General features: G+C 37.3%; 1 protein-coding gene and 1 pseudogene across 6 annotated transcripts in view; both read left to right on the top strand.

Moving 5' to 3' along the window:
* Window positions 1–16628, top strand: part of IL1R1 (interleukin 1 receptor type 1) — a 129666-nt gene that overhangs the window by 109336 nt on the left and 3702 nt on the right. For 4 of the 6 annotated variants that reach the window (XM_047067526.1, XM_047067528.1, XM_047067525.1 and 1 more), the window contains 8 exons: window positions 2574–2808; window positions 2918–3107; window positions 4131–4299; window positions 6473–6538; window positions 11848–11965; window positions 12732–12883; window positions 15348–15491; window positions 16256–16423. In XM_047067526.1, coding sequence (XP_046923482.1) covers window positions 2574–2808; window positions 2918–3107; window positions 4131–4299; window positions 6473–6538; window positions 11848–11965; window positions 12732–12883; window positions 15348–15491; window positions 16256–16423 — 1242 coding nt within the window. Of the gene's footprint in view, window positions 1–2573; window positions 2809–2917; window positions 3108–4130; window positions 4300–6472; window positions 6539–8249; window positions 8404–8953; window positions 9976–11847; window positions 11966–12731; window positions 12884–15347; window positions 15492–16255; window positions 16424–16628 lie in introns of those variants that run through there. The other 2 variants (XM_047067530.1, XM_047067531.1) reach the window with 2 other exon arrangements.
* LOC124502908 (small ubiquitin-related modifier 1-like) lies at window positions 8382–8947 on the top strand (annotated as a pseudogene).

Here is a 16628-nt window from a genome sequence, read left to right as displayed (position 1 = left end):
GATGCGGGGCTCGAACTCACGGACCGTGAGATCGTGACCCGAGCGAAGTCGGACGCTCAACCGACTGAGCCACCCAGGCGCCCCTATATTTTACTTCTTTACGTGTTATAAATCTTGCAATGCTTTTTAAAAAATTGTTGCTTTAAACATTCAGTTATCTTTAAAGATATTTAATAATAAAAATTATTTTATAACTACCCATGTAAGAAACATTTCTGAGAATTTATTCCTTTATATAGATTCATTTTTCATCTGATACTATTTTCCTTCTTTATGAAGAACTTCCTTACATATATATATATATATTTTTTTTAGCATAGATGTACTGGTGGTGAATTTTTACAGCTTTTATAAATTTGAAAAAAAAAGTGTTTATTTTGCTCCTGTTTTTGAAAGATATTTTTACTAGATCATGAATTCTAGGTTGGTAATTTTTTCTTTCAGTACTTATCGTTATTTTACTCTTTTCTGGTTTGTATTGTTTTTGACAAGAAGGCTGCATCATTTTTGTGTTTGGTGTAGTTTTTGTCATGTTTTTTTTTTTCCTTAGGGTTTATTGTGATTTTGGGATCTGTGTGTACATTATTTTAATAAAATCTTGAAAGCCTGTATTTCTTCAAGTACTTTTTATGTTTCACCCACCTCTCTTCTCCTTTTTCTTCAGGAATTTATATTACATGTATTGAAGTTGTCCTGCAGCTAACTAATTTTATTTTGTAAAATTTCTGTTATTTTTCTTTCTGTGTTTAATTCTGGATAGTTTCTAATGCTGTGCCTTTAGGTTCACTAATCTTTTTTTCTGTATTGTCAAATCTGCCATTAATCATATCCAGTGTTTTTTTTTAAGTCAACATTGTAGTTTTCATTACTAGAAATTTGATTTAAATTTCATTAAAACATCTCTTTCATGTCTCTACTCAACATGCTTGATCTAGTATCTTGGACAAATGGAACTGAGTAGTAATAACTATTTTAATTTTTCAATCCATTCTATCATCTGTGTCAATTCTGGGTCAGTTTTGATTGACTGATTATTTTCTTCTTCTTATTGATTGTATTGTCCCACTTCTTTGCACACCTGATAATTTTTGATTGAATGCTGGTCATTGTAAATTTTACCATTTTGGGTGCTGGATATTTTTGTATTGTTAAAAATGTTCTTGGGGCGCCTGGGTGGCGCAGTCGGTTAAGCGTCCGACTTCAGCCAGGTCATGATCTCGCGGTCCGTGAGTTCGAGCCCCGCGTCGGGCTCTGGGCTGATGGCTCAGAGCCTGGAGCCTGTTTTCGATTCTGTGTCTCCCTCTCTCTCTGCCCCTCCCCCGTTCATGCTCTGTCTCTCTCTGTCCCCAAAATAAATAAACGTTGAAAAAAAAAATTTAAAAATAAAAATGTTCTTGAACTGTTCGGCCACAAGGTTATGACTTGGAAGTAGTTGGTCTTTTCAGGTTTTGATTTTAAGCTTTATTAGTCATGATCAGAACAAGGTTTTGTATGGGGCCTAATACGTCCCATCTGGTGGGTCGGAATCATCTGGGTACTTTACCTGATGCCCCATGATTAAGGAGGCTTTTCATTCTGCCTGTTGAAAACATCAAATGTTACTAGCAAGTATGTGCTCCCGTGGATATTCACTCTAATCCTTTTGACAGTTTTCACTCTGGCCTTGGCACTTCTAATGTGCTTATGCTAATTGGTACTCAGCTGAAAGCTTAAGGGAGACTTATCTTCAAAGCTCTATCTATCTATACAGTTATAATCCCTTTGGTATTCTGTCCTGCAAACTTATGGTTTACCTGGATTTCCAGCTCTATTTTCTCCATTCAGAGAGAACACTGGGCTTTGCCTGTGTTTCCTCCTTGCAATGTCATGACCTAGAATCTTTCTCTAGGCAGTAACTTGGGAAAATTGTAGAGCTCACCTGTTTTGTTTTCCATCTTTCGAGTATTTCTGTCTTTTGTTCCCTGATGTTCAATGTCTTGAATATTGTTGTTTCATATACATGGTCCATTTTTAAAATTGTTTAGGTGGGAGGCCAAATCCAGTCCATTTTGTACTGAAGTAGATATCTCTCCTGCTACATTAGCACCAAATTTTAGATGGACAGGAAGGGATAAGAGAGGTTAAATAGCTTTCCCAAGGACACACAGCTAGTCAGTGACACAACTGGATTTGTACATAAATCTTTCAGACTTCCAAGATGATATTTTTATTTAAAAAAATGTTTTCAAGTTTATTGATTTATTTTGAGAGAGAAAGAGCACGAGCAAAGGGGAGCAGAGAGAGAGGGGGAGAGAGAGAATTCCAAGCAGGCTCTGCACTGTCAATACAGAGCCTAGCAGGCCTCAGACCCACAAATCGTGAGATCATGACCTGAGCCGAAACCAAGAGTTGGACACTTAACCAGCTGAGTCACTCAGGTGCCCCCAAGATTATACTTTTAATCATAAAGCCGTTAACACTCATATAATATGAATTGATGTATTTTATAATTGATGTGTTTATATGTAGATATTACATTAAAAATCACTGACGAATTTCTCATGGAAATTGCTTTCCCTTTTTCCCTTTTAAAGATACTTGTGAGGAACGTGAAGAAAAAGTAGTTTTAGTTTCATCTGCGTATGAAATTGATGTTCGTTCATGTCTTCTTAACCCGAATGAAAAGAAAGGCACTATAATTTGGTATAAAAATGACAGCAAGACACCTATATCTATGGAAGTAGACTCCAGGATTCATCAGCACAAAGATAAACTTTGGTTTGTTCCCGCTAAGGTAGAGGATTCGGGACATTACTATTGTGCAGTAAGGTAAGAAAGGGATTAATAATGTTACAAACATGTGTTTTGTGTGGCTGCAGTCGTTAAGGATGGAAACATCTTTAATGGTGCTTAATTCATCTATTTTGATTTGTTTTAGAAATTCAACTTACTGCCTCAAAATTAAAATAGCTATTAAGTTTGTGCAGCATGAACCTAACTTGTGTTACAATGCAGAAGCTATATTTACACAGAAACTACCCATTGCAAGAGATGGACAACTTGTGTGTCCTTATTTGGATTTTTTTAGAGACGAAAAGTATGAGTTACCCAAAATACAGTGGCATAAGGTAATTTTATATTACATATGGTATTTTACTTTTCTGTCAGATAAAATCAGTTTTCTGTCTTGGACCATAGGGTGAATCTGCAGAGGACTTTTTCATGTGACATGTTGTTTGCTTTTGTGTGTGAAACCTATTAGAAATTTTTTTAAAAGTTGTAAGACTACATACATTTAATTTGCAGCTTAATAAAAATCTTACTTTCTCTTAATTTTATTTGATTTAGTAAGATTGAGAAAAGTATAGTAGAAATAAAAGATATTTAATGATAAGACTGATTATAAATTTAAGGTTTTTAAGAGATCCCTATTTATCATAAAACATATGTATTTTTGCTTTATTAAAAATATTAAGTGATCCTGAAATAATTTAGTGGTTTCTATGACTATCTTGAAAGTGGATTGGCTAGCACTCCATGGAACACATCACATTTTTTGGTACTTTCGCTCTACCTAGTTGGTTGGAGCTTATGTGGGGAATCATCTTATAGGGGTGAAGAAATACAAAATAAATAATGTCAATGAAGAAAGGAAGTACAGCATTACTAAGAAAATATGGTGTTAGCATTCTTTCCTCAAACATGTTTTGCTTGCAAATAAATTTGTCTTCACTTGTCTTCAAAGTGCAAGGCTCATAGGCATAAACATTTAATATCCTGGAAATGTAATTGTGAGTATTGCCAAAAACATACTATATTAAAACTTGTATGTAAGGAACATGGTCATACATGTATTCATACATGTGCTCAACTTGTGATCATGTGCCTGGTGCAAAACAGAAGAGAAATAAATAGACATGTGAGATTATTTTTGTAAATTCTCCTGAGGTTTTCAATTCACATATGTATGAATATATATGAACATAAATATGCATGTATACATATGTGTGCGTGTGTATACACATACATACACATAAATAGACACATTTGTAAAACATTTACCAATGTGAAAAAACAGAGTTTCTTTTGCTGGTAGGCAGGGGGAATTCATTAATTGGTTTTCAATACTCCCTTCCTCTCCCTCTGTCTAGGATTGCAAACCTCTACTACTTGACAATGTGAACTTTACTGGACTGACAAATAGACTCATCATGACGAATGTGACTGCAGCACATAAGGGGAACTATACTTGTCAAGCATCCTATACATACTTGGGAAAGCAGTATCGTATTACCCGGGTTATAGAACTTCTCACTCTAGGTGAGTCATAGCTCCAGTCCTAGGAGTTTGAACCTGGGAAGGCCCAGAAATCATGATTCTAGTATTCCCTTCGTTGTTAATGGAAGAGCTAAACCCAAGAGCAGCTTGGTGACTTGCCAAATGTCACATGGTCTTTGTTGCTAATACCGCGTCTGTGTTTTGCATTCCTGCCTCAGATGCAGGGCTAATTCGACCAACAGTTAAGAGCTGTTTTCCAATGGAAGCAAGAGGCTTGTTCTTTGGCATGGCTAAAGATGGTTCTTCCAGAGAGCTCTGGAGTTCCCTGTGGCTGGTGTATGAGGAAGAGTAGTTCCAAGGTCTTTCGCTTGGGGAGTCTGAGTGTGTAGCAGTGAGGGTTGTTGGTGTGATGGGGTGGACGCTGATGGGCTTTGGAACATGTTGCACTCCCAGAGCACACTCTACCTCTTGTTAGTTTCTTGTTAGCTCGCCTGACCTCTCTAAGCCTGTTTCCTCCTCTGTAATGGGATACAACCTTCCAAGACTGTTGGGGAGATCAGCAATCAGGTATGCTCAACTTGTGGTCATGTGCCTGGTGCAGAACAGAGGAGAAGTAAAAAGGTGTATGATGATTTTTCTAGTAAATCTTCTCGAGGCTTTCAATTCTCTATTAACTATGTTTCCCCTAGAAGCTATTTTACAAGAAAATGCACTCCTACATTACCTGGGGATGGGCAGAATGTTCAACCTTTCTGTATCAGATTTCGTAAGCTTTCAGTAATAGAAGAGTTACTTTAACCAGGACTTTAAAAGTTAAAGGAGTCTTACTAGTAATTATGCTGGGACTAGAGGCAAAAATGGGGACTATCTCAGGTAATTCCAAAATATGATCACCCTACCTATAGCTAGGTATTCTCAATCATCTAATAATTTATATTTTTTATTTTTTTTTGTTTTTTTTTTCCACGTTTTTTATTTATTTTTGGGACAGAGAGAGACAGAGCATGAATGGGGTAGGGGCACAGAGAGAGGGAGACACAGAATCGGAAACAGGCTCCAGGCTCTGAGCCATCAGCCCAGAGCCTGATGCGGGGCTCGAACTCACGGACCGCGAGATCGTGACCTGGCTGAAGTCGGACTCTTAACCGACTGCGCCACCCAGGCGCCCCTAATTTATATTTTTTAAACGTTAATTTTATTGAATCAAAATTAATTCCTTGCCCACATCCTACAAGCACCAGTGCATTATAATTTCCAGCAGTCTTTATATCACTACCATCCTGAGATTTTATCAGTTCTCTCTTCTTTCTTGACATACGGCAACCAGAGCGGCAGACAGAATTTTAGAGAGAACTAGGGAATTTTTTAGATAGGTCAAATATGTTTTAAATACCCTCTGTGTCATTTTCTGATCCCTTCTGTAGAAATAATATACTTCATCAGAGATGAGGTCATATTTTGTTTTCATAAAGGCAGATTCAAAAATATTAATTGAGCATCTACTCTATGCCAGGCACACTGTTCTAGGTATACGTCAGGGGACAAAAGAGACAATATCCTGCTCTGATGGAGTTTGCTTTGTTGTTGTTGTTTTTGTTTTTTTGCCTTTTGTGTTTTGTTTTGTTTTGACTATGGTGGAATCCTGGCCATTCCAGCTCATAGTTTCTCAGGCTTGGCTACAGATCAACCTTTGAAGTCCGTCTTCTTGTAAATAAAACTCAGATGGATTTCTGGAGCTCCTTAATACTTTTCCACCCTTTTTAATAAATGATGCCAAATTTCTTGGCACTCCACTCTTGGGTCATTACTAAAATTACGAAATACAAGCAGGTCTAGCACTGGACGGTCCTTCTGGTTACTAATGCTTCATCCACAGAAGTACCTTGCCACAGCTACTCGCTTTTCCTGATTTGCTTTAGGAAGAGGCACTTGTCTGGAGTCCTGGTGATATGTGTGTGTTTGTAGCACCAAACTTGATGGGCTCAGCAGGGCCCAGGCTTTCTGGCAGGCGTTCATGGTTTTGCCGTGGCCTCTGTGGTGGCCTCCTCCTTTCACTTCTTGCCCTCTCTCTCCTGCCATATATGCGCTGGGCTCTTAGGGGAATATCTGGCCAGACTCCATGTGATATATTTTGGTATATTTTGCTAACTGTTGTCATCCGCTGAGATTCTGCTCTGTAAGTGACTAAGAACCCCTGCTGATGTTTGTCTTTCAGAGGAAGACAAGCCTGTGAAGCCTATAATTGTGAGTCCAACTAATGAGACAATGGAAGCAAGTCTGGGTAAGTGGTCTCCAATCAGAATATGCTGAAATCATTATTTTGAACTCAAGATTAAGATAAACTCTGCCTTTACTACACATAACCTAAATTATTTACTGAATATACCTACCATTAGTGGGAAAGTGGCACAGATTATGTCTTTAAATGTTTCTTTGGATTTCCTGCCTCTCAGGACAAAAATCTAGCCTTGTCTGATTTGTCCACCCCCACTCTCCTGTGGATACTTATTACCCATGGAAACACTAGCCAAAGACCAAGTTCAAAAGGACTAGAAATGAGAAGTATAATTTATCTGACTGGTACAGGATGGATTTCTTATGACCAGAGCTAAGTTTTCAGGCAGAAGAATAAGATAAGAGACCAAAAAGGATAAGTTTTTTTTTCTAGGATGACCATCAAGTCAGTGAAAATTTTTTATTTCAGGAACAAAGACATAATCCTATAAGCTTCCAGACCTAAACTATACAATGCGATAGCCACCAGCGATATGTGACTATGTACATGTAAATTTAAATTAAGTAAATTAGTTAATTTAGTTCAATTAAAAATTAGTTCTTCAGTCGTGGTAGCCATATTTCAAGGGCTTAATAACCATATGTGACAAGTGATTACTGCATTAGCACAAATATAGAACATTTCTGCTGTCACTGAAAATTTTATGGAAAACCACTGGCCCAAACATAAAAACAGATTTTTATATCAGAGGATCAAACACCAGGTTGGCATATAAAGTTCTCTTCTGTGAAAGTAACTGCATGAAGACCGTGAATAGTTGTACAGAGATTAGAAGGTAAAAGTTTGGGACCAATGGATGCTGTATGTGTCCAAGCAGTTATTAATGGCGGGAGGTAATATAAAGGCATTCACAGATATAAAAAAACAAAGATGTGAAAACTCACAATTACATGTAAGCCAATATAGAATCTAGAGCAGTATTCTAGTAATCTAGAGCAATGCTTTTTTGTTTCTCTTCATTACTGCTCTCCTGTAGAGCCTAAAAAGTCATTCACCCTACCCCCACCCTATCTTCTTCCCTTCTTCAGTTTTCTAATGCCACAGATATATTGTATATCTGTTGATGTACCGTGCACTTTGCAGGGTCACAAACCATTGCAATATCTAAGGATTTTCTTGCCCAAGATCCACTTTTTGCCCTGGTGGCCATAGCCCCTGTTAAGAATTCTTGTTCTAGATGTGTACACTTTAGAGCTCTATAGTTTAGGTGACATTGATCTCCAAATCTAAAAATAGCTTCATATTCAGAAACATATTTTAATATATCATATGTTATTATATTTTAATGTATCATGTTGGTCTGATGCACCCATCACCCTGTCCTATGATTACCCTGTAGGTCTAACAGGCATTTGATAAGATTCAATACAAATTACCAGTAAAATAACTTAGGAACTGAGGGATACTTCCTTAACTTAATAAATAACATCAGTTCAAACCAGTAGTCACTAACATTCTTCATGGTGAGCCACTGTTGTGTTAGACCTTCTACAGGTATAGACCCCCTCACTGAAGTCAAGAGCAAGACAAAGATGCCCACATAACCAGCATTACTTAACATATTTCAGAAGTGCCCACCGATACAACCATAAGTAAAGGAACCAAGTCATGCTTACTGTAAGGGAGAAAATGACTTTATTATTAAAATTAGAATTAATATATTACTAATTGGCCAGATATAAAATTAATATTCTAGGTATAGCAGAAGTCCCTCCAGCTGTGGTGGTGTGCTGTGGGGAAGAGATAGATTTGTGAATCCCAGAGCGAAGGCCTACTTCTCCAAGGCCACTGCTGTGAGGAGGAGACCCTGGGTGAAGCCATCATCACCATGTCTGACCAGGAGTCAAAGCCTTCAAGTGGGGACTTGCGGGATAAGAAGGAAAGAGCACACATTAAACTCAGAGTGGTTGGCCAGGATCGCAGTGAGATTCACTTTGAAGTGAAGAGGACAGACAACATGTCTCAAGAAACACCAAGAACCATACTGTCAAAGACTGGGAGTTCCAGTGAATTCACTCAGGCTTCTCTTCAAAGGTCAGAGAATTGCTGATAATCACAGTCGGAAGGAGTTGGGAATGGAGGAAGAAGAAGTGATTGAGGTTTATCAGGATATCAGGAGCAAATAGGGTCCTTCAGCAGTTTAGATATTCTTTTTATCTTTCCTTCTTTCCCCTCAGTCCCTTTTTACTTTTGAAAACAGTTCTTTTGTGGCGTTCAAGATGGAACTGAAGACTGTCACCTCACCTCGTTAAAACCTCTGGTAATTTGAGTTCTGGTGTCCATTAGTCATTATCATTTGTTTTCATGGTGCTGATTTTTAGTAATCGAGCCTCAGTCTCCTTCCTTTGCCCTCTCCTTTTTATAAATTACGTGTGTGCACAGAGGGGCCATCTTTTCCAGGACCATGCTTCTTCAGGCTTGTGGTGAATAAGACCGACGTGAGTGTTCATACTGGCTTTCCAACTGGCCCTGAAGTTCCAGCACGTGATTGTTTCCCTCCTGACTTGTGGCTTTCAGTGGGAGATGGAAGTTTCTCAGAGAACTGAGCTGTGGCAAAATGGCCTTTCCTTAATTTAAAGCTGCTTTTAAAATCTGGGGGTCTGACCCCAAAGAAGAGGAATAGCAGGTTGGCGTCGAGGTGGCATAGAGATGGTGAGAATAGTGACTGACTCCAAAGATGGTGTCACTGAAGAGAAAGCATTTTAAGATTAAAGAAAAATCTTGTCAGAAGATCCCCGAAAAGTTCTGCTTTTCATAAGCAGTCAGTAAAGTTATTCATACACAAGTGTATACCAGAGAACACTGCACTTTTAAATTTTATTTGTACTTTTTGGCCTGGGGATATGGGTTTTAAATGGACATTGTCTATAACAACTTCATTAAAATACATAAAATGCTTGTAACAAAATCAATATTCTAAAAATGGTGAACTTGTTTGGCAGTAACCAACTAGAAAACATAATGGGGAAAGAGATCCTGTTTGCAACATGTCATAGAGATGTCTATAGTTTCTTGGCAAAATCTTTTAAAAATAAATAGGATTTAGAGGGGAGAAAAAAATTCTGACATATAAATATCAGTAAAATTGAGATTTAAAGCATGCATATTGACAAGGAGTGGGAGCTATGTTGTTTCCAGTGGGGATAAAATTGGTATTTAGAGGAAAAAAATTTCAATCAACAGATATGTCTGTGGTATTAAAAATTCATGGGGAGGTAGTCAATTAGGGTAAAAATGTCTAAAAAGACTCAAAAGGGAGCAATAATGGAAACAGTCTTGAGAAACGCCAATTTAAGGAAAACTTGAATAGAAATGTATGTTTTTCCTGTATGGAAAACTAGAGATTGTAAAGATATCAACTCTTAAAATTGTAGTTTTATTTTTTTTTAATTTTTTAAATGGTTATTTATTTTTGAGAGAGAGAGGCACACATAGAGTGTGAGCATGGGAGGGGCAGAGAGAGAGGGAGACAGAGAATCTGAAGCAGGCTCCAGGCTCTGAGCTGTCAGCACAGAGCCCCATGCAGGGCTCGAATCCAGAGCTGTGAGATCATGACCTGAGTTGAAGGTGGATGCTTATCCAACTGGGGCACCCAGGCTCCCCTAAAGTTATAGTTTTAATGGAATTCTGACAAAAATATGAATGGGCTCAAAAGTTTGCAAGTGATTCTTAAATTCACCCAGAATATTAAAATGATGAGATTATTAAAATAGTATTGACAAGAAGAGCTCTAAATAATACCAATGTTTACCCTAAAACTATAGTAATTAAGATTGTGGTACCCTTGACATCAGTATACACATTTAGCTCAACCAATAAAGTCCCAAATAATTTATTTTGTGACAAAAGTGGCATTACAAATTATTATCCAATAAGGGGTTCTGAAATTATAAATGAGCTATTTGGATAAAAACATGAAGTTAAATCTCTCCCTCACACCATACCCAATTACATTCTAGACAGAGTAAAGAACTAAAACAGTCAGAACAATGAAAACATTATATACCTCAATGAAAATGTACTTGGGTATTTTCCTGATTTGGTGATAAGGCTTTTAGAAAAAATTGTGAAAACATATAAAACAGAAATTTGACCAAAAAAGGGGAGAGAGGGAGGGAGGGAGGGAGGGAGGGAGAGAGAGAGAGAGAGAGAGAGAGAGAGAGAGAGAAATATCAAAGAATTTCCATAGACAGAAATAAAACAAAAGCAACGAACTCTGAAAGTTATTTGGAATAGTTTTCATGCATGATAAAACGTTAATATCCTCAGTGAATAAAGAGCTCCCATACAGCAATGGAGTTAATATGAGAAGCAATTAAATAATGGACAGTAAGCATAACAAACAGTTCTTAAAAACAAACCGATACTGAACTTATAAAAGATGTCCATTCACCATGATTTCAAGAAATGCAGAAATGTTTTTGTTTTTTTTTTTAAAGTTTCTTTCTTTATTATTTTGAAAGAGAGAGAGAGAGAGAGAGAGAGAGAGAGAGAGAGACAGGCAGGGAAGGGCAGAGAGAAAGAATCCCAAGCAGGCTCCACACTGTCTGTGCAGAGCCTGATGTGGGGCTCAACTCACAAAGCGTGAGATCATGGCCTAAGCCAACATGAAGAGTCAGACGCTTAACTGTCTGAGCCACCCAGGTATCCCAAGAAATTCACACAAAAATTTAAATGGCGTTTTTAATTCTCTCATTGGACAACGACTAAGCAAATATATTTGGAATCTGGGGGCTTGGGGGTGAGATAGCATTCACATACCCTGCTGGACAAAGTGTAGATATGTACAGTCTCATTTGGAAGAGGGAGGATGAGTTTTTAAATATGTTTATCTCTTAATTCTACTTCCAGATTCAAAGTAATACTTCAGGATATGTACAATATTGATGCACAAGGGTGTTCATTAGAATATTAATCCTAATAATGAAAAATTAGAAGCAAATTGTGTTTAGCAATAGAAAAGCCATTAATCATAGTAGATCTGTATTACAGAATACTAAGCAGCCATGAAACGGCCTCTTTTGGAAGGCTGATCATGTGAGCTGAAGTTCCCAGTATACAATACTTATAAATAGTAGACAATAATGTTTCATTTTAAAAATTTCACGTATACGCAAAGAATGAGATACATGAAGTTACTAATCACGGTTCTCTCCGAGTGGTAGGTTTAAGGGCAATTTTTCTTTCTCTTTGTACTTTTCTATAATTTAAAATTTTTAATCAATAGCCATTTACTAATCTAGATAGATCAGATAAAAATCAATAGCTCTGATTAAAAATACATTGCTTTGCAGGATCCAGGCTACAGTTGATCTGCAATGTCAGTGGCCAGTTGAGTGACTTTGTCTACTGGAAGTGGAATGGGTCATTAATTGATGAAGACGACCCAGTGTTGGTGGAGGATTATTTGCCGTAAGTATGCTAAAATCCTATCGTGCAACCGAGAAGTTTTGGTATTACACTTCATATCATGCTTTATACAACCTTGATGGATGGTTTCATTGAATAGCAAGAGTTAGTTGGCAGTTGACTGGCCCTTGATGCTTTGCTGCCCATATTGAGTTTTGCTGAGCTAAACAGGATTTATTAGAACTTACACACTTAAGGTAAAAATACATGTCCTCATGGTGTAAATTCTGAACCACTTAGAAGGCTTTCTCTTGACCATAGGTAGATGTGTTACAGAATTCTAATGAAGCAACTTTCCTGAATTACCCTTCATGATATTCTGGGTTTTTAAAAGCAGTTTAGGAAAGACTCATTAGGTGGGCCAAGAGCCTGGCACTCTACCTCTCAAGTCTCTAGTGGCTTTCTGATTCCTCTCTAGGGATCAGCTCCTGACTCCTTAGCATTCTCCTTAGTCATCTGTCCCAATCTCCTGTTTCGTGCGTTCTTCTCAGTGCCCCATGGTGACTAGCATGTGCATCCATTTTTTTCTTCTTGGAAGCTGATAATTTTAACATGATCTCTGCTACTGAATCTTTCACTGACTGTGGTCTTTGGGCTATAAAATCTCATATCAGTGTTGCCAACAGCCTGATTATTATCCCTGTGCTTAGGGCTGGTGATAACTTCTGCTGTAATTCATGTGGCGAATAAAGAGATAAACCATGTGTATATGTCTCAGTTGTAGTAGTTTTACTCAAACAACTTCATGTATTCTCTTTCTTTTGAACAGAGTGGAAAACCCTTCAACCAAAAGAAAGAACACAATCATCACAGTACTTAATATTTCAGAAGTGGAAAGTAGATTTTATCTATATCCATTTACCTGTGTAGCCAAGAATACAGATGGTATAAATTCAGCATATATCCAATTGATACATCCAGGTAAACAACAAAATATTTGAAATGAAGTTTTGGTTTCCTGTTGCAAGATTCCATGACTTTGAGATTTGCAATGCTATTTCCTCTGCTTAGAAGCTCTTGGATTCCTCTTAACCTGGCAAATTTCTATTCTTTCACTTGTCAGCTGAACTACTTCTAGGAAGCTTTCTGTCTTGCTGCCTGCTCTTAACAAGCTCTCTGCCCAAAGAGACGAGGTTAGTGTCTCTATTACATACTTCAGAGAACCCTGTGTCCCTGTCACAGTATCTGTCATACTTAGTTTTCTTTCCTTGACTTAAATTCTGTGATGGTGCTGACCATTTATCTTACCATTCATTCTATATCCAGAGCTAGTAGTGACTTAAATCTGGCATATCATAGGTATCTGATGAATATTTTTAGGTAAATGACAGAATAATGGATGAACAGGGGAAGCCTAAATATCCACTTTGCAGAAAGGAAATCAGAAATCACTAGTTCTCTTCAACTGTGTAATCGAACACAGTATTGAAAATCTTTGTGTAATATTTTGATTGTTTGTAGTTGAATTAAAAATAGGGTATTTATAAATGTGTACATGGAGGAAAATTTAAAAACCTATAGACAAATTATTAGAATTAGTAAATGAATTTAGCAAGATCACTGGTCTTTCCGTCTATATATAAACATATGCATATATGTGCATATATATGGTATTTCTATGTATGTCTATAAATACCAACAACAAACAGAAACTAAATTTAGAAGATTACATTTACAATAGTATCAACAATTATCAAATACTGAGGAATAAGTCTAGCAAAGTCTGTTCAAAAGTGTGATACAAACTAAAAAAGAAACAAAACATTATTGAGATAAATTAGAGAAGACCTAAGGTTATACAATGTTCATAGATTGTAAGACTCAGTATTATAAAGATATCAGTTCTCCCCAAATGAATCCATGGATTCAAAAAAATTCCAATCCAAATTTCAACAGTATTTGTGCAAGTGTGGGTATGTGTTCGGGTGGGTGTGTTGTTGTGGGCAGTTTTATTCTAAAAGTCACATGGAGGGGCGCCTGGGTGGCTCAGTTGGTTAAGCGGCCAACTTCGGCTCAGGCCATGATCTCGCGGTCCGTGGGTTCTAGCCCCGCGTTGGGCTCTGTGCTGACAGCTCAGAGCCTGGAGCCTGCTTCAGATTCTGTGTCTCCCTCTCTCTGACCCTCCCCTGTTCATGCTCTGTCTCTCCCTGTCTCAAAAATAAATAAATGTTAAAAAAAAATTAAAAAAAAATAAAAATAAAAAATAAAAGTCACATGGAAATGCAACAGAACAAAAATAATCAAGGTGGCCTTGAATAAAAACAAGAAATCTGGAAGATTTACACTACAGGTATCATGATCTTGTGTGAAGCTACACTAATTAAGGCTGTAAATGTGAACTGTTCATTGGGCCAACTGGATATTAGTCTGGAAAATGTGCAATCCTGATTTCTGTTTGATACCCGAATCAGCTACGGATGGATCAAAACCCAAACTGGGAAAGTAGAGTGATGCAACTGTTAGATTTCTCTTTTCCGCATGGCCCCTGTCATTTAGAAGCCACTGTCTTCTTTCTTCTCTACACCGCACCCCATTACCCCTCCTTCACCTTACTTCTCTGTCCCTCCTCCGCTGTAATCTTTGGATGAATAACTAGAGAGTGAAGCTGAGAGAGTGTGGAAGAGTGAAACATACTGTATGGCATCCCTAAGCCCTTTCTTTCCTTACCCCCAAACTTCAGCTTTCCCCAGCTAACTCTTGTACCTCCAGAAACTTTTGTAGGCTTTTGAGTGACTTTGACTTGTTTTACTCTGAAGTGCTCTATCCTATGGTCTTTGGCATTTTTTCTGTGTTATTCTATACAGTGCACCCTTGAACAACATGGGAATTAGGAGCACCAACACCCCCATTCCCAGTCAAAAATTTGAGTATAAATTTGACTTCCCTAAACTTAACTACTAATAGGCTACTGTTGACCGGAAACGTGATGGATAACATGAACCGTTGATTAACACATACTTTGTATGTTGTATGTATCACATACTGTATTCTTATAATAAAGTAAGCTAGAAAAAAGAAAGTGCTATTAAGAAAATCATAAGGAAAATACATTTACAGTATAGTATTGTAAAAAAAAAAACAAAATGCATATAAATGGACTCACACAGTTCAAACCTGTATTGTTCAAGGGTCAACTGTATTATAAGATTTAGGTGGAAATTTAATACAATGCACCTCAGTTTTATACAGTATCAATTCTAGATGGCTTTGTACATTAGTATGCATTACTAAGTTGTGATAATGAATAGGTTAATATTATCTGGGATTTGGGATTGCAGGCCAATCCCAAAAATGGTTTCTCTGGGATGATGATATTTAATTTGGTATGCTCAAATTTTTAATTCTTTTGATTCTAATATATTTTTTTTCCTCTTTTCTGCCATAGTCCCTGATTTCAAGAAGCACACAATCGGTGTGTTTGTCATGTTAACTCTAGTAATTACATGCTCTGTTTTCATCTACAAAATCTTCAAGGTTGACATTGTGCTTTGGTACAGGGATTCTTGTTATGATTTTCTCCCTCCAAAAGGTACAACTTTGTATTCTATGCAATATTTCCTTGTTGGAGATAAGGGGTAGTCAAGCGATGTAGAAGATGGCTGAGAGGGTGTTTACTTAAATTTTAAAATGAAATGTGGCATATGCAAGAATAGTAGCTATTCGTGTACATAATTATAGTTTTGGAACTGAATAGACTAAATAGCATTGTTTTCCAGGTTACTGCTTTAGTGTTCATAATGGTGGGGTAGACAGGCATTGAGAGCATCTGTTTGTAAATCCAATATGCATTGTTGAGGGCCTGCTCCAAGCTGGTTAGGACATAGATGACCCCATGATCTGTCTTCAAAAGAAAGAAATAATGATTTTCATGTGTCAGGGAACCTCTCGCTTTCTCTTTTGTTTAAATCTTGCAAAAAAAAAACAAAAACCCAATACTGCATTTATACATAAAAGGAAGAATGATAGAATTCAGGGCCAAGACACTGGGGAAGAAGATAAGACCAGTGAAGTAAGGATAGTTCCCAGACCAAGAGATAGACAATCTCTGCACCTGAGATGGCCATTCAACAACATAAGAACACCTTCATAGTGTAAAGCACAATAAATAGAAACTTGTCGATGAACACTTTAAAAAGTTGTTGTACTTTGGCATTGCTGCTTCGTTCATACCATCCCCCACACAAAATTAATAATTCATTCCGAAATGCATGTTTGGGGTATTGACTTTACCAAATCTTTTGGTCCAGATAGATTGGATCCAAATACATCTAAATATTTTACTTTCCCCTCTAGCTTCAGATGGAAAGACCTATGATGCATATATACTATATCCAAAGACCCTTGGGGAAGGGTCCACCTCGAACTCAGATATTTTTGTGTTTAAAGTCTTGCCTGAGGTCTTGGAAAAACAGTGTGGATATAAGCTGTTCATTTATGGAAGGGACGCCTATGTTGGGGAAGGTATGTGTGTCACGGAAAAAAAAAACCAGTCTGGTTGTAAAAATAATTGCTAAAGCTAGGTTTCATCTTTCTAGAAGAACTGTGGCATAGGTGTATATATTTGGCAGTTTTAAGAACTCCCCAGTGGTTGGTAGTGATGATTTCCACGTCTATTAACTGCAAAAAGTACTTACTTTTCTTGTATTTTGTTGGCACAAGAATTGAC

This window comes from Lynx rufus, unplaced genomic scaffold, assembly GCF_022079265.1.
Source record: "Lynx rufus isolate CCGP_SWC_20201006 ecotype Redwood Valley unplaced genomic scaffold, mLynRuf1.p SCAF_8, whole genome shotgun sequence".
NCBI classification, from domain to species: domain Eukaryota; kingdom Metazoa; phylum Chordata; class Mammalia; order Carnivora; family Felidae; genus Lynx; species Lynx rufus.
The sequence above is the reverse complement of the archived record's forward strand: the minus strand, read 5'-3'. Positions and strand labels throughout refer to the sequence as shown.